The 26,779-nt window shown below is 46.5% G+C and overlaps 2 protein-coding genes across 2 annotated transcripts; one reads left to right on the forward strand and one right to left on the reverse strand.

The window, feature by feature from the left end:
- Positions 1–14,009: 14,009 nt before the first annotated feature.
- Positions 14,010–15,747, forward strand: T265_03697 (hypothetical protein; the record flags this gene model as incomplete). The annotated part of the gene is made up of 2 exons (XM_009168239.1): positions 14,010–14,731; positions 15,573–15,747. 2 exons carry the CDS (start codon positions 14,010–14,012, stop codon positions 15,745–15,747), a joined length of 897 nt encoding a protein of 298 aa, XP_009166503.1.
- Positions 15,748–17,708: 1,961 nt separating this feature from the next.
- T265_03698 (hypothetical protein) lies at positions 17,709–26,195 on the reverse strand (the record flags this gene model as incomplete). The annotated part of the gene is made up of 4 exons (XM_009168240.1): positions 17,709–17,985; positions 19,332–19,475; positions 22,573–22,680; positions 25,747–26,195. 4 exons carry the CDS (start codon positions 26,095–26,097, stop codon positions 17,806–17,808), a joined length of 783 nt encoding a protein of 260 aa, XP_009166504.1.
- Positions 26,196–26,779: the final 584 nt, after the last annotated feature.

The raw sequence follows: 26,779 nt of genomic DNA on the forward strand, positions 1-26,779 counted from the left end.
ATCACTCATGAAGCCAAGTGCCAAGGTATGAAGCACGGAAACTCGATGCCTTATTGCCTTATTTACACTGGGGCGGTCACGCTGGTCATGGATGGGCTCGAAGTTGGTACAAACAAGATAGAGACGAAACCTCGGCCTAATAAATCACGCAAAGCTCGTTCGACTGGAAAGCTACTTCTCGAGCTTTCGAGTCCTCTAAGAGAACAAGCTTTTTGGATTAACACCGAAAGACATTCTCTGATGATTCCATCCAATCCACAAACGACTTGAAAGGCCTCACAGGGTTATCCTGACGGTGAAACTGCCATAAGAAGCGCGAGGAAACAAAACACTCGGGTTCGCCCTACATCCTTGGACAGCAAATTCAAGCGTCAAAAACACGACGATGCAAGCGACACCACCAGCACCCATCGAAAATTCCGATCCAGAGGGGAGAATCTGCACCTCCTCAAAACGACGGCCCAGGTAATCAAACACCGATTAGACGAAAACCACTGCAAGGTAACAGCAGGCATAAGAAACGTCACGAAACGAATCAGATATGCATGCGGCAGAGGCTCCATAATCCTCTTGTACATAGACCTAGCATAGAGACACCAAACCTGCTAACCAGCTCCCCACCTTCGAAACCAGAAGTGATAATGTTGGAGTTCTCGTTCGCATGTTGCTAAACCTTTGTAGCCCACCCCGCGATTTTCAATAGTTGGTTCTCCGTAATCCTCACTCAGTCTTCGCATTCACAATAACCTAACACAGGTTTGACGTCTTTGTCAAGGTAACCTTATTATTTAAAATGATTATAATTGCGGGAGGTGGATGGGGCTTATGTGTACTTAAATGCGGCCTTGTCAATCCCGATAAACCTCCACGATACCGTTTCTGAATCTTCCTGTAAAACATTTTGTGGTCAGATCCCGCTGTACAGGACCGACTCTCTACTCCCCGACCTCGTCTACCGTCATGTCCCAAATACACCGGCAGCCAACCCACTCGTCATATAAACACTTGAGTAAGCCACTTCCGGCAACGCCTTCACACCTCTTGCTACTAGGTTAACTTAACGCTCCGAAGGTCCCCTGAATGCATTTCCAGGGCGTCGGTCCAAGCGAACATTTTGCTTCGGCAGTGAACAAATTCTTTTAACACTTGGACTCGTTACGTCGGCACACCTACCAAACACCGTGAAGGTTTGTGAAAAATAGAAGGTTGATTCCATCTACATTTCTGATCTGTGTGATGACATTTTAGGAGTGCAGTCGTCTTGGATTGGGTAAGATTTGCAAATGCTGGAGATGTCAGCAAAATTTCACTTCAGTTGGGAGGAAAACCCATAGGCTACACACTAAGCTATTCCACCACCGAGCGTGGAACTGATACTCGCACAGTTTAAGCAACCTATACACTGCGCGAAGCTTTTGAGTTGTGCGTGTACTGAGCATATATGGTACGCATTATGGAGCGACTAAAAAGTATACATTCTAGTGTATGACGTCCCAGCATGTGGTGACTTTCTGGCGCAGCACCAGCAACAGGCTTGCAATCAGTTGTATTCGACTGACAACCGGATTCTATCTAAGAAGTTGTAAAATGAACAACAAAAGAAGCTTATCTTATCGTTATTACTGTTAGTTAAGAGTCTGTAAATCTTGCTTTATTTCTTCAGCACGAGTTCAAACGGTTCAAACCAAGGTTTTCGTTTATTTTCATGCACAAAATTTGGAAAAATGCGAAGTAAGTTAACGCTGGGGGCATTTGGTATAATTAGGCGAGGGACGCATTGAGGAAATCAGAAGAAGTACCGCTAACTTCTGTTTTTTGCTGCTGGTGTCGGACTTGCCACGGATGAGTTATGTATCTGGCAACGCCACAAACCACAGATGAGAAAAACTGGCCCCTCATCTGTAAAAAAAACAATATAAAATAAAAATAAAAGTAAAAATACACCTGGGATAGCCTGTAGATACCCTGCCTGCCCATTGCTTACATCATCGAGCATAGCTGTATCTACCTTCGTCAGAACAGAGACTACACCGCATCAAAGCTCTATTAGTCAACCAAACAAAGAACACATCTACCTGCCGCCTTTGGTGGTGGACACGAAAGTCTTCACCCCTATGCACCACTTGTTATCCTGAAGCCAACAGCAGTGCTTTGGGGACTGGCGACTAATTCTCTCTCCTGATACTGTCCGAATCATGTGATAAATAGCAGATTAACCACTTATCTCGGAAGTTCACTCCCGTCAGACCCCACAGATCTGATTTCCACACCATCTACCTGAGTGCTAATATCGGCTTTTACTAGATCTCTTAGAAGTTAATATCGCATGTTAGCAAACCCAATCCGTATTTGCTAGGTTAGTAAGTACAAATCCATCTACATCCTATTCCATATAGTCACCCGTCATCACTCTAATCGCAGCAGACGTCGAGCCTCTCTCTATGTATATTATTGCGCATTATCCCATTTAATGTCTCCCCAAACTCACCATGTTTCACCAATCTCATCCCACCATCTCATCATCCCAAGCTTTAAAATTCGGCCATGCCCGGTTTAGACGACCCAGTTGACTGTTATCCACTCCACCTGGCCTGGGATCTACGAACACGAGACCCCAAACGGATCGAAAAACCCTGCGATCCCACTTGGGCTCCGTTCCACCTTGTTTCCTTGGCCTCCTCAAAATGAGTCCCATTTCCCAGAGAACTGCACACCACAGCCGAATCACCTTAAAGGTGGCGTCCATTACGGGGCTTTTCGAAAACTAAGAATGTCAGGCCAATGACGGCACGGCACTGCCACGCTCAGTTTGATAGCACACCCCTCGACTATTGCATTCCTCCTTTTGACTGTGCTTTCTCGCTCACTAGTTCCATTAACTGCAGATACGACAAGCTCTTCACCTAACCCCAGTTGCCTCCATGACATATGCATTCCAACCCGCTGAACTTTTGGTTCGAATTTAACTATCTTTGTTTTCCTGTTCTCTCCACAAAATTTAATAACTTTCTGCATGGTTCGTGTTTAGGCTTGCGTGTTACCACAATCTCACTCTTCCAAGGACCATTAATGCCTGACTCCAAAACAGCGGCACGGGCGAGCCTCTACAGTTCCGCCGTACACCATGTTTCAGTTGTTCCTGTTAACGCCTATCAAGTTTGCTAATCCCTCCACCTCGTCATCCTCACTTACATTTTAGTGCCCCTGGTCATGAGTTCAGCAGTGGAAGGCCACGACGCCTTAGCGGTGGTTTGAGGTTCAAGTTCAACATGACTGGCCGGATGACGCCATCTCTGCTTCTTTACCTGATCCGATGTTCTGGTTCTTCATATTTCATCGTTACACTTTTCATCAATCCGACAGGAAGCCTCTTGTTTTGCCCTCCATCGATTTGTGTTTTTGCCCGCTACCTTGAAATCCTACCCACTCGATCTTGTTCGATATCGCTCTCGGTATTCACACAATGGAATTGAATTTTCGAAAATTATAACGTGTCCTTGATGGACTACAGCAACCGAGCAATTGAGTTGAGAGTACCAGTCTAGACTTTTAAGCCCCAAGACATACCGGGATCTTAGCAATCCTGGGAAGTTATCCCACAGGACTTTTCAGACCGAGGCATGATTGTTTCAGTGAATAATGAAATTTGTTGAGCAGTAAAAATATGAGAAAAGATTAGGACGGTTTTTTGGCTTGAGCAGATACGCAACAAATGCAACAATTTTGCGTAGAAAGTTTTAATCCACCTGTAAAAGTTTTGGAGATAAGAGCATTCTGTGGGTAATTGGCACCGCCCGATATTATCTGCGATAACCCATGATAACTGTGCTTCTCTGCCCATGCCGGTTTCATGGTAATCATGCACACATCGGTTTATGACAACCCTCTATAATGCTCTCTCTTTTCCTTACCCCTTTTTTCCACAATCGCCGCCAGTCATGCTTTTATTCTAACTGTAACATCATCATCATACTTGACGGAATGCCACCCACAAGATGGAAATAAACATTATTATTGCTACTCTTCTTATTATTTCAACTGCTATTGGGCCAGAATTCCCGAACTTCAGAGGTGGATTCGAAACTTCCGCCATAAAGATTTTTCAGGAATGCAGCTCTTTCTTGAACAAGTTCAACTCGGGCCTCTTTCAGTGGAGGACCCATATAGGACCAATGTCCAGAAAGTCTTTGAGGATGACGTAATTTTCGTCCCAAAAAACCAGCATGCAGTCGGTTGAGCCGCAAGCTACCCAAAAGAATTCGGCACCTTTTGGAAACGAGGTGCTAAATGATTTTACTAAAAAGTTGACTACATAGGCACCGACGATTAGAGTACATTTCGTAAAATGCGGAACCGCTGTAAATCAGAAATCAGCCAATAGAACATACGAAAACAAGCCACCATTCTGGACCTCGCCCGGAAAAAAGATACGTACTGTTAAAATGCATGGGATGTCGCCGCCGAAACAAGCCATCTGTGTTCCTTTTGGGGGACGGGAAAGGAAAACCCACGAGTGACACAATCGTGAAGTCTGCGGGTTACAAAGAACACTATTCAGGTCAATATTCAGCCCTAGCGTCCTCGTCACATCCATCTTTGTCAAGGCCTCACTACGAACAGCCTCTAGCCGACTTGGTCTTCACGGCCGAGGACATTGTTCATCTCTTGCATCAGATCAACCCATTCTGCGTGTTGGAGCCCAACAAAGGCCATCCAAGGATTCTGAAGGAAGCTCTACACTGGAAAATCATTTATTCCTGATGTTTCCTCATTCGCTTGACGAAGAATACCTTCACAATGCTTGGAAGGCAACAATTGTTACGCCATTCTACAAAACTGGTGACCGGCTAACGTTTGGGAGCTGCAGGGCCAGGTGCCTCATTATCGTGCGGTGCAAGGTGATGGAATGCATTTTGAAGCGTCATTCTAGATCACTTTACTTCCAGCAACTTGATATTCTCTGTTGAACAAAAATTTCTCCCAAACCTTTCCTACGCGACGAACATGCTCGTATTTATGGACAGATTAACCCGAGCCAAAGACGACAGTCTCGTATAGGATGCCATATTCTTTGAATTCTCAGAACCGTTTGATCGGGTCACACATGTCCCGCCGCTCCACAAGCTCGAGTATTACGGGAATCAAAACGCTACGCTGGATCGGAACGTTCCTATCAGGTAGATCATTCCAAGTGAAGGCCGGCTCTACCTACGACTCTGTAGCGCCGGTCAGAATTGGAGTTCATTTGAGCTCCATTTTGGGACTGCTGCTGTCAACGACCTTTCGGGTGTTCTTGCAAGTCCATGTCTACTTTTTGCGGAAGTCTTGAAATCCTGAAGATCCAATGCCAGTGCCCTCTAAATGGATGTGGACTCTGCAAACCGTTGGCCGTCGGACTGACAACTTCATCTGGATGACCACAAGCGGGTCCGTATGTCATTCAGAGGAGAATCAGCGAATGCCCTTGTCATGCATGGTGAGAAATGACCAGAAGACATCATGCGGATGGACGCCAAAATTGATTTAGGTATCTGGCTCTCTTCAAGCATACCCTTCTCATTGCACTATTGGAAATTGCCCCAAAGGCATTCGTGGTTTCACGAATGATTCGGCGCACCTACCCCGCATCTCTCGCATGGGCTTTCAAGTACTCTACGTCAGACCGCTGCCTGAATATGCAAACCAAATTGCCTACTCAGGACGCACGAGTGACCAAACCCTCATTGGGCGCGTCCATCGATCCTGCACGAGAATGACTGCTGGCCTCTAATCCGTGGACTACGAAACAACACTCACATTGCCTGACATTGTTCCTCCGGAGTATCGTCGCCTCACAGGGGACCTAATTCTTAGTTTTGCTCTGTTTGAATAATGCATGGTCAGAAGATTCCTCACCGTTGAACGAGCAAACGCATGGTGAGGGCATGGAAAGACTTTCCAGCTCAAAGTAAACACATTCATTAGGATATTTTTTCTCATTTCGAGCGGTAGTTGCGTGAAATGACCTTCCGACGGATGTCCACGCTCATTCTGGTACCCAGGTCAACACATTATCAGACGCATTTTTGCGAGTGCTCGCGCTGGCAGACATACTGCCCACCGCTGAGAACTAAAAGAACATTGCTACATCTTTTTATCCGTTGCTTTCAGGTGAACGGCAGCCGCTGAACGGCGTGAAGAAAACGGATACGGGAATCTTGGGCGAAAGCCTCGATCCTTTGCATCGATCCGTGAATTATTCCGCAGATATTCTATAGCAAATATTGAGCCCCGTATTTCGCCATCTGCAGTGGAGAAAATGGAAACTTAATGGAAAGCAGTAATTGATGTTAAACCAGGTCGCTGCCTTAAGCTTTCCACGGCTGTCCACCTTTTGCGACGCACGGTGGGTTCAAATCACGCTGCGCGGGTCCGCTTCTCTCATTCTCGGCGTGGTCTACCGTAGCCCTTCGGGTCACCCTGAAGGTGACCGAGTACCCATACAACTCTTCTCCAACTACCACTTCACTCATCTCCCGAGGGAAGGTGACTTCAAAGCCCCAAACGCCTCCTGGATTGCGCTCCAGCGCGTCGAATTAGGCGGATATTTTGCAGCGGCGCTGCTTGAAGTCGTTCAACAGAGCGCTTGGACCAAACATGTCGCTGCACCCACCGGATACCGCGCAGGCCATCCACCACCCCTCCTGGATTTGGTCATCACCAACGAAAGACACTTCGCTGATCAGGTAACAATTAACGTTACACTGGGACATAGCGACCACTGTGTGCTCACCTTTGATTTCATCTGCTATTAGGCCAGAAATCCCAAACGTCAAACGTGGTTTCGAGACTCCTGCCGGGCGGGCTTCTCTTGAACAAGTCACACTGGGACCAGTTCCGGTGGAAGAACTATATAGGACCATTGTCCAGATAGTTCACGAGACTGACGCGACGGTTGCCCAAAAAGACGGCACGCACTCGGATGAACTGCAGGATGCCAGAAAGGATTCGGCGATTTCTGGAAAAAAGGTCCTAACCCTTTTTCAAAAAGTTGAGCTGGCATTTCGTAAAATGCGGAACCGCTGTAAATCGGAAATCCGCCAATGGAACGTACGAAAACAAGCCACCATCCTGGACCTCGCTCGAAAAAACAAAAACGTACTGTTCAAGTACATGAAACTGCCACAGAAACAAGCCATCCGCGTTCTCCTTGAGGGACAGAAACGGAGAACCGACGAATGACCCAACAGTGGTGTCTGAGGTATCAGGGAACACTATGCATGTATATACTCAGCCCCAGCGTCCTCGTCACATCTACTCTTGTCAAGGCGAAACTACGGACAGCCTCTAACCGACTTGGTCTTCACGGCGGAGGACATTTGTCAACTCTTGCACAAAATCAACCCATTCTGTGCGTTGGGGCCCGACGGGGTCCACCCAGTGGTCCTGAAGGAAACATGCTCCACACTGACGAAGACCGCCATCCATCCGCTTGGAAGGAAGCGATTGTCACGCCAACCTACAAAACTGGTGACCAACTGTCGCCTGGCAGATACAGGCCTATAAGCCTCACTAGCGTGACGTGCAGGGTGATGGAACGCGTTCTGAAGCGAGCTATCCTAGATCACCTTAATTCCAGCAATCTGATATCTCCAGGTCAACACACCGCTCTCGCGTGACAAGTATGCTCGTGTTTATGGACAGCTTAACCCAAGCCAAGGATGAAGGACTCATCGGATGCCATATTTTTCGACTTCTCAAAAGCATTTGATAGGGTCCCACACGTCCCGCTGCTCCACAAACTCGAGTCTTACGGGATTCAAGGTAAAATCCTGCACTGGATCAAGGCGTTCGTATCAGACAGATCATTCCGAGTAAGAATAGGCTCGACCTAGTCCTCTCCAGCGCCGGTCTCCATTGGAGTCCCTCATGGCTCCGTCCCGGTACCAGTGCTGTTTCTGATCTATGTCAATGACCTCCCAGATGTTCTTGCAAGTCCATGTCTACTTTTTGCGGACGGCTTGAAATCCCGGAGTTCCAATGCCAGTGCCAGTGCGGACGCTGCAAAGTAGTGGTCACTAGACTAGCACCTTCCTCTGAATGGTGAAAAGTGCGTCCATAAGTCGTTTGAGGGGATTCGGCGAATGCTTTTGTTATGCATAGTGAAAATGGACCAGAAAACATCATGAGGATAGATGCCAAAAAAGATTTGGTCATCTGGGTCTCCTCAAACTTGTCCTTCTTACTGCACCATGAGAAATCGGCCCAAAAGGCATTCGCCATTTTACGGATGATCCGACGCACCTTCCCCCGTATCACTCGCATGGACTTCCAAATACTCTATGGGGCCTACGTCAGACCGCTCCTGGAGTACGCCAACCAAGTTGTCTACTCAGGACGTACGAAAGACGTCACCCTCATTGAGCGTGTCCAGCGGGCCGCCACGAGAATGGTTGCCGGCCTCAAGTCCGTGGACTACGAAACGCGTCTCGCGATGCTTGAAGTCTATCCCCCGGAGTATCGTCACCTCCGATGGGACATGAGTCTTACTTATGCCCTGTTTGAACAAAGCTTGGCAAGCAGGTTTTTCACCGTTGACCCAGTAAGCACACGGCGGAGACATAGTAAGAAAATTTTCAAGCTCAGAGCACACACATTCATTAGACAAAATTTTTTCTCATTTCGGGTAGTAGCTGCGTGGAAGGACCTTCCTCCGACAGTTGTCCACGCTCCTTCTAGAACCCAGTTTAAAGCACTATAACGAAACCGACCCGGGAAACTTGGGCAAAAGCCTCGATACTGTGTATCAATCCGTGAATATGACTCTGTGGTCCTACCAAGTGTATGCCCTGATTGGTCCGAAAGCGGACCAATCAGTATCGAACCAAGTTAGCCTGGCTCCTCTCGCTGCCCCGCGGAGGTTGCAGTACGAACTTGCGGAATATTCTGTTATTACCGTATGAATACAGCTCTAGTAATCCTCCTTTGACTCCAGAAAGAGATGTCTGAAGCTACCGTGCCTTTTGATATACCATAGTGGCGGATCTGGAAGCCAAGGACCGACACAGGTTTGCACGGCCGTTCAACAAGTCACAATAACTGGCGAAACCGAACGCATGGTATCAGTTTCCGCAGAGCAACTCGGAATGGTTTTACAACAGCAACAGAAGCAGTTTGAAGAAGCTCAAATAGGGTTTGTGGAATCCCTGATGGTCAGTATATCGATGGATGCGACATAAACCGTCCGGGCTCCGTACGGAGCCATAGATGCTGCTGCCAGCTCGCTTAGTAAATTCCATTTCCATGCTGGATCTGGACGAACTTTTGAAGGTCAGTTTAAGAAATATGAGGACATGTTTCAAATAGACTTTGTTCAGCTTGATGCTGTTGCTGCGGAAACTGGGGGTAGGTAAACATGATCCCTTCACCGATTTCGCACTCCCCAAACTCCCTCGTGACCTTAGTTTCGCAGATGCTGTCAAAATCGTGGCCCAAATATTCGGTCATCCAAATCCTCCGTTTAATATTACTAGTGTCTAAAGATTAGAAAAACGGATACTGAAGATTTCATCACCCATGCCGGTGTGGTCAACAGAGAATGCGAACACTTTCGGCTTAACTCGATGACCGAGAATCAATTCAAGTGTTTCATCTTCGTGGCTGTTCTTCAATCGCCACATGATGCAGGTATTCGGACCCGGCTGTTAAATCGAATTGAACAGGATCCAGAGTTGACGCTTCAGAAACATACCACCGAGTGCCAGCATCTCATCACTCTCAAGACTGATGCTGCAATGATTGGACATTCCGAATTCTCTCAACCTGACATAGTATACAAATTAACTTCCAAAAGACCATCAAATTCTAAACAAACTCCTGGAAATCCTGTTTTTTTTGTGAAGAACGGTTTTATTCACGCCACTGTCCTTATCAGAACCATGGGTGTAGCAAGTGCAGTCAAAAAGGTCACAAGGAAGAATGCCGCAGAGTCAATTTCAGGGACTCACTCAGGCACCGACCCCAAAAGAAAACACACGCTGGAGCCATAACCGCTAAATTCAGGATGACATCACCCGGTCGATAAAAATTCGTCAGAATGTATCAATGGCACACGGGTTACACTCCACATTGATAAAGGTTCAAAACGAACCTGGGATGTCGTTAGAAGGCCACCAGTGAAACGCACAGAGTGCACCGTCCGTAGTGCATCTGGTGGAAGCCTCAAACTGACCGGGAAGCTGAACTGTTGAGTAACGTTCATGGGGATTCAACTTAATTACACTTGCTACCTCGAACTATAGAGGCCTTGATCTCCTGTGCCTCGATTGGACTAATGAGATTCAACTCGTGGACCAACCCCTCAATGTTGGTTGTAACGAAACGGCTGCATATGACTGCAATACGTTTACGAAAACATCCCATCCTGACGATTTCGTTTTCGCCAGCTACTGCCAAACCGGAGACCAGAGGGATCATACGCGACACAGCGTCTATTCAGCTCCTGGCGTCGGGCTCCGGTGACCCTCTTACTCCAGTCCATTTTGGTGAATCTCTCCGGCAACCTGCGACGTTTCACCCGCGTCCCGAACCACACAATTTGTAGCCCCGGGTTCATGCGGATCGTCCCACTGCTATCCGGAAAGTTAAGAAAGGGGCCGACAGAAGGGATGCCGCAACAGTCATACAGGCCAGATACTGATTCGATGATATGGGAAGTGCACTCGACGATAGACGCGGGGATGCCTCTTACGTCAAACACGCACAAATCCGCTCGTAAGCACGGCCACATCAAGGGAACCAACTTCAGACAACAACATACGATTCCGTGTGGGAATCACGTCTCATGGGACACCAGAGAGACATGATATACCTCCGAATTGGAGAGTACGAAGTCCCATATCGGCATGCTTACAACCCCGGTGGCGGCCTGACATGCGACAGCATCTCCGTGAGTCGCTACAATTAAGTTCAAAGCCCCCATCGACTGAACGGCTTTCTCAGGGTGGGGGGGGGGTTGTCCAGAGGCCAGCCGCACCTGATAACCGAACAGCACATCAACTGGACGGACCAAACAAAGGCATGCCCTGACCGAGCATCATTAGCTTGAGGCTTATCGCACCCTACCAGGAATTCTGGCACGATCTTGTGGTACATTCTGTGACTACCCTATAAATGCAGTTGTAAAAATCTTCCTTTGTTTCCAGAAAGTGCTGTCCGAAGCTATCATGCCTTTTGATATGCCATAATGAGCGGAGCAGGAAGCCACGGACCGACACAGGCTTGCGCTACTGTTCAGGAAGTCACAACACACTGTCATCGACTACCAGCCATATCTTGCAGTATCTCCAAGGGAGTTCAACTAAGTAAAATCATGGCAACTAATTGATTCGGATTTAATGACCAGTTGATAGTGAGCTTATTTAAGTTTTTGCGGACGACACTTGTCAGTTTACAGCGGTACTCTATCCGCAACACTGCAGTGTTGGCTTTGACAATCGACAACTGCATTGGGGTTAAAGCTTGACGCTATCGCTACTAAGATGTGAATTGGTCGATTACAACCACTCCTCTCTAGGGGAGTCTTCACACGAAAGAATGGCTTCGTATAGTCCACTGGAAGACCTTCAAAGGGAACACCGGAGGAACCATCGACCGGGAATCAACTATTTAAAGTATTGTTAACTGGTTTGTTCCACTTATGGACTGTCCGCTTATGACCAGCATTGTCTAGGTGGGCCAAAAAGCCTCACCAACAACCACAACCTGAACGGATACGCATTACAACACCTTTAAGGCATGTGCTGAGGCTTGTTCGGTGAAAAACCGACTGAAGTGGAAATCCTATCTTATCTCGAGTCCTCGTGAACCGTTAACAGTGGACAGTGGGGTTCACGCGGGACTATGCTGTGCTGTGTACAGTATTTTACGCCATCCGGTTGCCAATACCGAGTAAGTCCCTTTTTGGTGCATTCTATGTACCTGCGCAAGCCGCCCTTGCCGAGTAATTGACACAGGGCACCATGTGCATGATGTGACGATAGCAGTCTCTCATGCAAGGCTAGCCAATGGACGTACGTCTGATTAGTGCACTCCTCAGGTTGGGTGTTGGAACGAGTGTGGCGACTTGCTCCTAAGAGTTCAGACTGTTTTGACTGTCTTACACCAACCACCGCTGCCTTGCGATCAGCCAAATGCGTTGGTTGTGGACCTTAATAGTCCTCCTATATAGGTCTTGGCGCCCTGGCGGTACAAACGTAAATCACACAGCCTTGATGCACTCATGCAATGGTGTGCGCGATGGCAAACATGCACTCTCGTGAAAATCGGATGCACCAACCATGTTGGGCTTATGTGACAAAATTAATATGGCTGGCCACCCCGGGAAGCTCGCAGACTGACGTCCTTTTCAGTCCCACTTTTGAGTGATTTGATGAGCTATGACCATCTATCAAGCTTACACTCTGTTAGATTCTGTGATTAACTAGAGTTGGATGCCGTTGACTTCTGCCGAATCCCTCCATTCGAATGTTAGGTTTCTGAGGTAGAAATCCAAACAGGGACAATGGTATGCGCTTCTTTTAATCTTTAACAGGAACCCTTCTTTCGTGTGTGCGCTAAGATAGGAGGAGCGCCGTGTAGACGAAAACAGTGTGAATGCACATCTCCCGGAGAGGTTGAAGATTGAGGTTCGTCGACACAGAGTGTGATGCACGCACAAAGTTCGGAGTGCTGGTGCAGGTGAGGGTCGTAAATTTCTTTGACCCTAGAAAATGGTTGTTTAGTTGTTCCGTGTAGTTAGTGAATTGCGTACCAGCTAATGGCTCATTCGTCCCAAGTTTAGAGCTCGGATAGCAAAGAAAGTGGTGGCTTTTTTGGCCGGCAATATTTAGGGAAGAGAAGCTTCGTTAAACTCCTCTTACGAGGACGGGTGTACAGCAAGCCAGTCGGGGCAGTTAGATGAGAAAGCTGTCCTTTTTGGCTGGACGACAGCTGGCGATTGTCGAAGTTCAATCATTGTTGCTCACGAAAATTCGCATTCGCGCCAAGCTACATGTAAGCAATGCTGAGTTGCGGTGACGCGCCCCTCGCAAGAGCAGAATGACGGAGGACAATGAGTGTTTGGAGATTTCCCTAGTATGGTTCACACTCGCGCTCAGTGACGATGTTGTTCTCACACGAGATGCTTGTGGTTAGAGCGCGAACTTACTGACTGGAAGGTCGAACCTGGTTCGAACCCGACCTCTGCATCTCGGCTTCCTCTCTCTAGGATCAGGCGACCTGGTAATATCCTAATCCTCATGCTTCCTTCGGGTAATATGAAAGCACGCCGAAAGCGTGCCATAGAAGAAAGGGTTTTCCAATGCGATGGAGCAAACTGGATTTATTTATTTATCATAAATTCGGAGAGGTGGGGGTCAGTAGAAACGATGAGAAAGACCAAGCTGCTCTGAACTTTGCCGCTAGATGTGTGCGAATACCGGTACTTGGTTCTTTTGATCGGATTTAAGCTCCATGAAACAACAATTGAATAATGTTCAGAAACCATTCCTTAGTGAGGCAGACCACCCTAGATGCAATGGTGGGTTTTGATAACTCATAGTAATGAAGACCAAAACACTTTTCGAGAGTGATCCCGATACAGGAGAATGGTTTAGTCTATCCTTTGGATGTCCTATCTGAAGGAGAGTCAGTGTATGTCTTCCTTCCTGTAACACATTATTATACCACACCGTGCTAGATTAAGACAGGAATGCTAGATAGATATTAACTGTGAACGCTGAACTTTGCTCTTTGTCTATTGCAGCGGGCTCTTATCCCTCAGGTGATTACTCTTTGCATTTATCGTTTTTGTGTGGATGGAATCACTTTTTGGGATTATCCACGATACCACTCGCCTGGGCCAGTCAGGTAAGGATATACTTTTTCAGAGCAAATTTTACTCTTTTGAAGGGTGTCTTCCACTCATACAATCATCTACTCACAAGAATTACCCGCATCCCCATTTGTATCATATTCCTGTGACATACGACATGTTCGAGGAGTCGGGATCACCTAAAAACTTTGAAATCAATTGTTCACCAGTTTCTGCTGGTTTGTCCAATACTTGCCTTTCATTGACTTCACAAACCTTAGCCTCATCATCACACTGCCCACCAGATTGCCGTGCTGCCTTTGTTGAACCCTCTGAGACTTTGATCAGCACAGACAGTAGAGAGAAAGTGCATCCTGACACTAGCGTAGATTCGCTCAGTAACCAACGTAGCAGGAATTCATATTCACTTGGTTCGGAGTCTCCTCTTTCATTGAGCACGAAAGACTGTCCGGTCGACGTCAGAGGAACCAGCTCCAATTCTTCAGTTGAAGAACCTGGGACCAACCGAGATGATCGATACCTGCAGCGGCGGCTGCGCAACAACCTGGCGGCCAAACGCTCAAGAGACAATCGAAAGAGGCGCGAAGATACGATTGCTTTACGGGCAGCATATTTGGAGAAGTCAAATATGTTTCTTCAAGCCCAAATATTCGCACTAAAACGCGAGATATGCATGCTCCGGGGAATACCATTTGATCCGAATTATCGAGTAACTATTCCCGAGATTCTTTTCTCAGGATCCGGTGAACAAGTTTGTTCTAGCTATGACCAAGACATTTCGTCGTCCAATTTTTCACCATTTGGAATGGTGGCCTCAACATCTGCTCCAAATGCCTCCATGACCACCTGCTCTAGCCAGATAACTTCGTATCTACCACAGTGAATTGGCAGGTGCCTTGTTTGTTTTCCCGCATTTTTATTCACAACGCGGACTTTGGTCGGTTCCATGTTTATTGTGATTATTCTTTTAGCAAATCTCAGGGCCGCAGAATTTCGCTTTTATTTATTGTGACATATTGGGATGTTTCCTTTGTCCGCCAGTCGTTTTATAACTGGCGGGTATTTTTCTATTAACTTGGCTCCCTTACCCTTTATAATTTTTACTTAGGCCTCGGATCATGTTTATATATGATGTTGGATACGTGTTCTGTTTTGCTTTGCTTATTTCACTGGCATCGTGGGCGGGTCCATTTTGTGTTAGACTGCTCAGTACCTTTCCTCACGTTCGCACTTCAAGGTGATAAAGTTCGGACCGGTAGTTTCAACCACCAAAATGATTTTCACGTCGTCGCTCACAATCAACCGCTGGCAAAACATGACTCCCAACCCCCTTTCAGATCATACAGGCGTCCGATCCGGGACATGCATCAGTTGATGCGACCCAGAGTCGAATTCTTCATACCAACAGTTCCGTTTTATTGTTGTGATCAATCTGGGGAACAGGTACCTCGTGCTGAGTTTTCTGCTCGACCTTTAGAAGGAGCCGATACGTTTATTTGTAGAAATTTTCAATATAGATGAAGCTCAGTTTTAGGGTGGATCCATGCAAAATGATCTATTGCTGGCCAGACTGAACAAATTTACCAGTATTTTTTACTAGTACGAAAGAAGGATACTGTTTGGAGCAGTGCGTTTACTAACTTCATGACTGGTTATCATGTGACCCATGTCGACAGTTCGATGTGACTCGTTGAGGTAACCATCTGGTTGCGTCGTTCAGCTGCCACACCCTTCCGGCGACTAGCTGCCGTACCACCCGGAGGAGGCACGAGGGCTGGGATACTGCCAGGTTGCCCAAGCCTAGGCAGGGGAATTCGAGAGGCAGAGGTCGGATTCGAACTATGGACCCTACGGTCCGCGCTCTAACCACTAATCTGGTTGCGTCCGTCTATTAGAATGTCCCCATCTACTGGTTGGTAAGCTTCCCATCGTCAACCGACGACATGATTACTTCCCACGGTTAGTGGAAGACTGGAGAAAGGCCGTTTTCTTATACGACAGTTCGTTTTTCAGTCCCAAAACAAGACTATCAATCACCCAGTAATTTGTTACCTGCGACTAGCCTATAAGATCGGCCTGTTCTCATAATCCACAACAATAAGTTATAGAGCATATCAGTCTAGGTAGGTCGTACAATCATATGACTGCTAAATGTCAGGCCACGGAATACGTAAAAACTGCCGTACGGCACTCTCGTCAGCGCAGGTTCTACATGGAGAAATCCTCTCCAGAACCGAAGAGCGAAATTCCAGTCTCCCAAACAATGAAAACTAGCACATAGTCACCATATAATGGAACCAGATTGACTAGCCGCGGGTCACGTCAAAGGCTTGGCATGAAAAGCACTGGCGACACGCGTCGATGGGCACTTTCTTATTACACTTGGCTAGTAATTTAGCTTAGGGCACCGTATGTTGAAATCCTTCAAAGTTGCAGTAGACAAGGTGAATTTTGAACCGGGAATGAAGAGCTGCACAGTAATCAGACGCTTACGGACAACTGTTTTTTCGCCGTTATGAACATGATAGATTATCTTTGATTACAGTGTTGTTCAAATTCAACCAGGTGGTACAAAAACTACTCGTTCGTAGAGATCAATGACGTCAGGCTAGCGGCCAACGCGAAGGCCACAGCGTCCCGCTAGTATGCATCAGACAACGGTGTGCAAGAATCTGGAACATGAATTCCGGGTACAGTTACAAACCCTGCCGACCACCCAGAAACAACGCACCGGACATCCGATCCATCCATTCAGATAGATTAACCTGGTGCGGAGAGCACCTCGATAGGCGAGCAATGTGCCTCAGATGCCGGATAATTTTTCCATAAACGAAGTTACGACGGTGCTTGCAGCCCTAACTAACTCGGCGATCGGCGTTCCAAGCTGCTTGTGAAAGTGTCAGTGTTTCGAACCGAACCCTGGTTTTCCGGTTGCTTGTCTACTCTGGGCAGCTCTCGCGCTTCTTTCGTGATGCACGGCATCTATCCATCGAAAGGATCTCACAGCTGGAAATTTATTCTTTACACACTTGTTAGCAAACACTATTGACAAAATCCGTCTACTGATACGGGAGGAATCAACACAAGAATGAAGTGTCCCAATGTGGCCAAGCTGCTCGCTTTCGTGGGGCTTCTGTAGCAAACCGAAAAGGTAGGATAAGTCATATTTCCTAAGAGGAGGTGTTCCGAATTGAGCGATATCGCCTGGTAAATCTGAAACTGTATGATACGGCATTTGGAGGGTGGCAGCCCTGACTGGTTCGCATGAAGCAGGTCCCCGGTATCTGGTCTTCATTCGAGGAAATCCTCACCTTTGCCCATTTGCATGCGATAAGGGCCAAATCGCCTCGGGTGGGTTAAACCAGATGGGAATGTGGAAATGGGAATCATGAAGACCACTGGTAATATTGCCAAGATCCAGTGAATGAAATTTACTTCTGGGTCCGATGGCCATGGTTGTAGCTCCAACTCCCCCCTCTGCCCTACACCAGCTTGTGGATTTACAAAGCGTACAGACCATACTAAATTAGTACCGGAGATGTCGCTCGCATCAGATCCCTAGGAAGCTTCCCCGTATGACACAAGTAGCTTTCTGATCACAACAGAGGTACTGGCACCGCTTCTGCAGGCGAGCTAAAGGTAACCGAAGACCTCAACTCTTCGATGAAGCGCGGTAACGAGTATAAGGGCATTCCTGGCGGACACTAACTTATGGATCTGGTGGTTATGATGGCTGTCCTATTCTCAGCAAAGTAACCGTACATAGGTTTGTGTCATCCTCCTACGGATGACAGCCGCAAAACCGATAACTTGCAATCTTACCACCACTGGGCTGAAAGAACTGGAAAAAGAATATCTTCAGTGTGACATGTCATCTAATGAAATAGAACATTCGGGACAGTAAATCAACCAATCAAAAGTATAGAAAGATAAGATAGAACAAAGTAGTGCAGTCATTTCTTCGAAGGCAAAACACCCTTCTCTTTCAATTTGGCCACTAGCGTTTCTACAGAGTCTACCTTGATTCCTGGAACACGCACCGGGGGGTCTTCCACCTTGAGAATTTCAATGTGTGGGGTCAACTCAACACCGAAGTCAGACAGTTTCTTCACGTTCAACGGTTTCTTCTTTGCCTGAAAAAGGAAACATGAAGGTGACGTCAACGTTCGTTTGAGAGGTCGTACGGGCATAATAGTGGTACTAGGGTAGTGCACGACCACACGCGTCGCACCAGTAGATCTACATTTATCGTGCGATTTACGGATGATCAACAGCACTTGATGACGGACTAAGCCCGAACCTGTGCCATGCATTCTAGGTTTTCTAATTATAGCTCTCAGGTTCGATAGCACATCGAGACAGTGATTCCGTTTCATCAGTACCAAATAGCTGAACCAAAAGGTGTGAAACGGGATGGCAGCACACTCGCGTCGAAACCGATCACGCTCGTATGGGTAATCTGAGTCTCTCAGCCCTAGTTTCCACAAGCAGTAATACACGTGATTAACCCAAAAAAAACAGAGGCTGACTAAGTAAGGAATATTATCGGGAATCACAAAAATCAGGCGTAGACGGAGGTTGACGGTTAATGTAACTAAGAATCGAGTGGTTCACACTGCGACATAACGGGTAGTGGCTCCAGTAAGGAACACAAAAGTGAAGCTGGGAAAGTCAACAGAGAAATAAAAAAGATCCTTGAAACAAACGCAGCTGAAAACGAGGAAGGCTGCAAAACAAAGTACTGTGATGGGTGACCAAATACCAAGCGAAAAGGCGTGCATTCCACCCTTGGGGAAAATAACTACCTACTAAATAACCAGTCGAAAAACATCCTCATAGAGGGGAAATTGCTGCAATCGCAGGTTACCGAGGACGCGGAGACGCACAGACTATAGGCTGTAAAGGCCTGATGTACAGACTTTAATGAATCAACTTAGAAGCGAGAACAGCTGCGAACCGAATCAAAGGTATACCAAATGACTTGCAGAACTGCAGTGGTCATTTCCTTTATCTTTCAACCAATTTCACTCAATTAGAGATTTGTGCATTGTAGATCTATACACCTTCGACCTAGAAGAGACCATTAACTTTACTAAGTCTCACCGGGTAGAATTACTGCTTTGTTTAAAAACCAGATCGCTGTTAGAAAAAGCCCATTGAACTTTTGTTGCAATGGTTTTGAATGGGAGCCTGATTACTGGTAATTTGTAGATTAGAAATAAAGAGGCGCGGTTTTGCCTAATCGTCATTGCTGGCAATATGAAAAGAGGAGATCTAGTGGACCGAAAGCCTAGAAAGCTTCGATATCAAGAGGAATCCCCGAACGCTGGTTCGAAGCACGGAACAATGCACTGCGGTAGTTTTGGTCACCCTTAATACCCATTTTTGTGGGAATCCATTTTAGATTGAGTCTGAAAAAAGAAAACCATCATAGGGCAAACACCGAAGGAACCCCTAAGGATTTCTCGACGAAACGCACTTTCATGATATTAGGTAGAGTGGCGTAACGGGGTTGATTTAACCGCAAATCGACCGTCACAACTGCGGGCAACTTGACTTTCACTGTTGAGGAGCCACCATCGATCTCCCGTACGACAATCAGAGAGTTGCCGTCCTTGGTAATCTACGGGTGAAAATGGAGAGAGAGAGGAAAATTTAACGCTCACATTGGTCATCAACCATCAATATGTGTGGAAATGAGGATTGCGCATTCTTAAGGCAGTTTAGGCCAATGTGGCTCGTGGCTGGGGTTTTACTGAAGCGCTTCACTGGACAACAATACTATCCCGTCACACCGGACAACATTGCGATATACAGTCCTTGCAGCATACGAAAGTACCACAAGCGCATTCCATCCCAGAATGCTACGTACTTTCTTGCCAGGCCGTCTTACTGCATCTTACCGTTCCAGATAGTATAATGTGGCGAAATCAAACGGAACTAGTGCAGGTGGAACTAACGTCTAACTCTGCTGCTCAACAGAGTCAACTACACACATTTTTATTACAATACACTACCGATTAAATACACAGCTTTCCACACAGAGCCAGTGCCTCGAACGGCCAAACTGCTGAATCAAATATCTCAAAGAATGGTATGCGCAGCCAAGCAATGCACTCGACCGTTTGAAGGAAAAAAGACCATCTTGACTGGTCAGTGAATGTGACCTTGAAGGCCAGATACAGCCAACTTGGTAGATAGTCCGAATCATTTCGGCATGAATCTCAAAAATCAATTGAACTAAACCGTTCAGTTGTAACAGCCTTCGATGCTTAGCTGCCATGACACCCGAAGAAAGCACGAGGGCTGAGATACTGCCAGGTCGCCCAAGCCTAGACAGGGGCATCAATCTCAATTTCTTGAATGTGTACCACTTTTAACTTGTACGGGCACTTTCTCTGACATATAGCGGAACCTTTAAACAAAGTGGGTGAAGAGAAGTAAAGAAATAACAATGCATGCGTAAGGACGGTAATGTGAAAATGAATAGAAGTGATAGACCGACTTATCTAAACTGTCTCCTAGGTTTAACGGATGATACCCAATGTCCACTGCTTCTTAGTTTCCAGGCGATCAAGTAAACAAGAGTTTGTCGGACGTGCGGCCATGGGGGATGTTTGACCCATCTGAACCATTTACACAACCGACTAACTGGATGACGAGTGGATAAATACCAGCAATCGTGCAGTCAAAGTAGGCGACTACAAACGTTAACCATGGGTGGATCGGGGGCGAGATGTCTCAAGTGGTTAGAGCGCGAATTTACTGACCGGAAGGTCCGTGGTTCGAACCCGACCTCCGCCTCTCGACTACCCCTGTCTAGGCTTGGGCGACCTGGCAGTATCCAAGCCCTCGTGCCTCCGTGTGGCATGGCAGCTAGGCACCGAAAGGGTGCTACAGCTGAAGGACTATTATTATTATTATTATTATTATTATTATTAGGTTTGGGCAACCTGTCGGTATCCCAGCCCTCGTACTTCCTTCGGGTGGTCGGGTAGTTGGGCACCGAAAGGGTGCCAAAGCCGAACGATGAATCGGGATTACCGTGGGAGGTTATACACGCGGTCCAAACGTAGCCATAGCTTTAGCTGAATTTTAAACGATGAGCATACACCACACAATCCGCATGCCTTAAGTGAATCATGGAATCGACCAGTTCACGACAACAGTGTCTACGAAGATGAGAAGCAGGTGCTCATCATCCTCTTCAAAAGTCACATGATCAAATAATGACGCTTCAGTTGTCTGGAAGACAGTTGCTGTTGCTCTAAACATTCAACAGAGGTTCCATAGTGCATATGAAACCAATCTATTCCGAATAGCCAAGAAGCATCCCTGATGGAAACTACCAAAAGTATGCACCTCGGTGTGGAGATGGGGAGATTCAAGCTCACGACATTTAGGTCGGTGTTCGGCCACGAGTGACTGATTAATAGTTGCACTAACTTGCACACCAATCAAGCGGTGTTGGCTGGTTCACCGGATCGTTGACTATCAAATACCAACACGATGTGTTCAGACTTTTCGCTCTACGCGTGTCCACTCACCATTCGGTCAATCAATCAAGAATCCACGCCCATCAGTGACATTCACATGACTGTTTCACGACTTTTAGCGTCACTCATCACTGACATCCGAAACCCAGGGAAGGTGATGCATCAAAACCATTTCACTGAGGACACATGGGATGAGTAGTAAATGGAGAATTCAGAGTCCGAGTCTTGACTCTGCAAAAAAATCGTTCAGTTGTAACACCCATCTGGTGCCTAGCTGCTGTGCCATCCAAAGCAAGCACAAAGGCTGGGGTACTGTCAGGTTGCCCAAGCCTAGATAGGGGAAGTGGAGAAGCCGAGGTCGGGTTCGAACTACGGACCTTCCGGTCAGCAAATTCGCGCTTCAACCATCTTGCCCTCCTTGACTCTACAGCAAGTGTCATGTACTAGGGAAATTTCTGGTTGCTTTGTCGGCGCCGAGTGTACCCGAAAAAAAACTCCCAACACTAAAATCACATCACACGATAGGTGACTAACCAAAATGGTAATTTACGAAATTCACAACAGACAATCCATGCCTCAGAAGACGTGTTTTGAAGACCGAGGTTACAAATATAGCTATAAATATATACCATAGACAATACCTATAGAGTATATGCCACACAGAACATAGTAAGGTATATACACATACATAAAATCAATTTGACTGGCTCCCATGCGACCCAGAAACCGCAGCTATGGACTGAAGGAATGCTACCAACAGGAAGCGAATTACAGACGATCGTCTACACAAAAAAGGTTAGTGTGAATTAGGCTGTTGACTTTGCACTGTCTGAAATGGATGACAGGACGTTGGGGAAAGCGCAGACTGTCGAAAAGGCAGACCGAAAGACTGACAGCACGGAGGGCTTACATGCTACTAGACAGGAACGCGAACCTTGTAATTGATCGGCTTACTCAGTGAGATGCGTGTGGAACTGTCGGCTCAAATTACCAAATTCGTCTACCCGTCAATGCATAGAGCAGAACTGTTCAACATGTTCATCAGTGATTATGCCACAACAATCATAACAAGCCTGGAACACAGTGGTTAGAGAGTAGAAATGGGGGTCAGTAGATCCGCTGGCTACTGAAAATGACACAAACAGAGGGTAGGGGGTGGGGCGGTAAAGCGACAAGGGTGGAAGACGGTAGGATTAGGCGGAGGTTTGGAAGCAATACACCTACTTTAGACGCGTAAGTAGCCTGGGGCCATCCGAGTCGAGCGGCCAAAATCTGCCCAGTTTGAACTGCGTCGTTGTCGATTGCCTGCTTGCCCAAAAGCACTAAGTCGATCTGCGAAAGGGAGAACAAAGTGTTCTCACGATTACACGTAGTTTCAAAAATTGCTGGAGTCAACTGATCAAATATGGGAGTAATTACAGGTCTGGTAATCCGCAACGAAATACTTGACAATTCCACCAAGCGGGGGAGTGATCCCGGGGGGAGCGGTACATTACGCGTCATATATTAAGCGAGACCAATTGGACGGGCGTATCAGGCTTCGGTCACCTAACCGGTTTAAAACTCATGCTCTTAATTCAAGCATCGCACCAACGTCACTTTATAGGCACGGCAGAAACCATCAGAATAAATTACATAAACTTTACCCTCTCCGATCTGAGACAACAGAACCATCCCTGTGGAAAATTCACATTGAACAGAGTACACAAAGAGATACTCAACTTGAGTTAATCTCAATATAGCCGACCAACCGTAAATTTGGTTTGTTTGCACCCAATTGTCAATTATCCGCCAGACAACTCCCATTCCGGCACACTGCCTTCGCGTCAAGTTTAGTTAGTCAGCCATATAGACAGTGTACTTTATTGGGACGATCACATATTAGGGATGATGATCGTACCACTTCATATGTTAGAATGCCCTGATAAAGACAGTAACGTTGATGCAGAAGCGCTACTGGCCGGGGCACCCGGCCGAGCAACCAGAATGCAGTCATTACGAGGCAGATTCTTTCGAAGCTGAATGTGAGATTTTTTTTCAATCTTACCCATTCTATAGCAAGGAGTTTGGTGTAACACTTGCTAACTAGCCGGGAACTTCGTTATGGCCCGGCAATAAAAGCAAACAGATCATCATCATCATCGACAACATGACATCAGTGTTCAACACCGATGCTTCACTGCCGTACAACCATGATTTATTTGAAAGCCTTATTGTAAAGAAAAGAATAAAGGTGGATGGGGGAGGGACTTAGTGCTAGCTTAACACAATCATTCCGAGGTGCCTACACCTGCAGACATTCACTCAGACAGTCTGGATAGAAACTGACAACAAGAACGCCACTGATATCGGTTGGCAGCCATATCTTGTAGTGCCTCCAACCAGGCACAGTGAGGATCACGCGGTCCCCATCCTGAAAGGCGAGTAGCACCGACAGCACCCAAACGTTTCGTGATCTCCTTCATACTCCTCTGCCAGGTCAAGGGTTGGCCACCTCTCTGTTTACGCCACTCCGAATTGGGCATGGAAAACAGTACTCTCTTCGGCAAACGATGGTTCGGCATACGTAACACATGTCCAGCAAATAGATCAATTGACCACCTTATTGATCCGTTTTAGCAACTTAACGATAGATGGGAAACTCTAATTTTTCACCAAACAATGATTTTCTCCTGCAAGCGGACGAGTCGGCCCCATGGATATCCTCACCACTGCTCACGAAGCATAATCAGTAGTAACATCGTAGAACAGATTCATTCAGTTTCTGTTCCACTGCTTGACACCTATGAAAATACACAGAGACCCAGTGAAAAAAAAACGCATTTGAATGTTGGAATCCCGGTTTCCAATTGGGTGAGACGGCACCATTGTAAGCAAGACAGTAATGACAGGGACAGTGGGGGTAGTTCGGAACCTACGAAGGATGGGGTGTGGAAGCGGACCCCTTTGTTCTTCATGACATACACAATGCTGTAGAGTGATTCCCCTCCAAAGAAAAAACAGGGCAGAGTCGTCCATTGGTGCGAACAAGTCCTTCCACAGGGGATATGAAATCAATTCAAAACGCGAAGCAGTGCTTTCACATATACAGTACTACCTGGCCTCCATATTACGAACTCAAGGAAGGATGAATTTAATTGGGGGTGGTGGTGGCGATTGATTAGTTCACGCAACCACATGATTAGGTTATCGAGGGTGGAATTCTTTATTTACTTAGTCGAAAAGAATGAGTGCGAACAGCATCCATTGCTATCACAATAGTACAGTTTTTAACATTGGAACTTTCTAACCCATATCTGTCTCCAGCAAGCCAAAGTGGTGAGTTTGCACAAATGTACAGGGCAGTCGTTATCACACGGAGCGCATGATAGGGTGGTTTCACCCGTTGTCTGCTGAAGGGTGCGCAGTATCAGGTACTCGTTTGAAGTGGCTTGTGTGAGCGAACAAAGCTCAGCTGATCAGATGTCACCATCAGTCGACGCTGGATTAAAGCGGTCCGATAAAGCCTAATCAGCTATGAACGCTTGCTTCCTTCAGTGCTGAGTGAAACTCACCATAGGCCATGGAGTTCAATACTGTCTAATCATAGGACGCTGATCAAGTTAAAAGGTCCGGGTAATACCTGATTTTTGATTGGACGTTCACTTATGCACGGTGTCTATACCAAGAGGTATTCGATGGTTCATGGTTCTGTTCATGGAAAATTGTTCCCTCTTTCAAGAATTCCGCTCTGAACAGGGTACCCATCCAAAACAAGGTATCGTGGGAGAAGTTACTTGGTTGAAAGGTGCTACCAGATGAATAAAACTAAATAAATAAATAATAATTAGGTTGATGGGGCTCGAGGAACAAGTCTACTTGATGAAGCTCGAGGACAAAGGTGGAAGTTAAGTGCCCGGAGCCTTCATCGACATTATGAGTAGTACTGAAAGTCCATTCCTAATGTAACCAACAGAACAATGGCGATGTCATTTCCGACAAGAATTATTCTGACTATCGGGATCCAAACTACATGTAAGAATTTAACAGGGTGGTGGTGTAGTGAGGTGTCGGGCGGCTCACGAAACTGATGTGAGACGGAGTGAAGCTAACATGCACGTGAATTCATAATAACACATCGAGACGTGGACTCAATAAAACCCCATACAGTTGTGGCTCAAAACGTAGATGGCTGACAGCTCCAGAACCACTTCACGGGGCAGGTGCGCATTAAAAAAACTACACTAGGCCACATGACTGTTGTCAGCTTATTACTATAATCAACTGTGTACTGCCATTAAATTTTTGTAAGTACATTTTCACTCATTCATGCTTGTTCTAAGACAAGATAACTCGGACTCCCTCCCAACTCATTCTAAACGTTTCGATGGCTATACTCAGTAGGAGGATAATATCTACCTTCTCTTCCTTGACAATCTTCTCCAGTAACTCGGCAACGTGCAGAGGCTCCAACTTTTGGCTAATTGGATCATCAACTTCAACTTGTATTGCTCGATCTGCTCCCATTGCTAGCGCAACACGTAACACATCCTGACCTTTTGGAGATCCACAGTTGAAAGCTAAAATATCGGCCGCAAGTTGTTTTTCTCGCATTCGTATGGCTTCCTCAACGGCGATCTCGTCGAACGGGTTCATTGAGTGTTTCACACCCTCTGTGACAACACCAGTAGCATCTGGCCGCACGCGAATTTTCACCGCATAGTCAATAACACGTTTACATCCGACAAGGACACGAAGGCCTGCAGACATAGTTCAGACGAGTGAGCTGAAACAAACTGTAGTCAAAAGGGGAACAATTAATGTCGCTGCATGGGATAATTATCAGGTCGCATCGAAAGTCTAACATGTTAACATAGCAATGCTTTTCAATGAGTCTGACAGGCACTAACAAAAGTTCGCTTTTTGTTGTGTTCACCTAGCTACCTAACGAATGGGGCGTTCAGTTCAATTATTGAAACTTGATATGGTCAACATGCCCCCTGGTCACCAACAAAAGTGAACTTAAACAGAGAGACGATGAAATATCGAAGATGAATTTGGGAGAATGTTTAGGGTGAAAAAGTGCTCACTTTCGAGCACAACAGAATGGGATGATATCAAGCGTCAGACAAGCGTACATGTGAAACAACGTATCAACCACTTGGATGACATAAGACACTCCACTAATAGGAGTCCTGGTGACAAGTGCATTGTAGCTTTGAAGCTTTCTGCTAACATATAAAAAAAATCTAATAAAATTTTTACTCTGTAACATCCTCTCGGTGCTCAGCTGTCGTACCACCGAAGGAAGTACAAGGGCTGAAATACGTTCAGGTTACCTGAGCCTAGATAGATAGAAGCTGTCAAGATGCAGGGGTTGGATTAGAAAAATGGACATTCCGATCAGTAAGCTCGCGGTCTATTTGCTGAGGTGCCACGGGTCCGCCCGCTG

Source organism: Opisthorchis viverrini (genome assembly GCF_000715545.1).
Source record: "Opisthorchis viverrini unplaced genomic scaffold opera_v5_53, whole genome shotgun sequence".
NCBI classification, from domain to species: Eukaryota; Metazoa; Platyhelminthes; class Trematoda; order Opisthorchiida; family Opisthorchiidae; genus Opisthorchis; species Opisthorchis viverrini.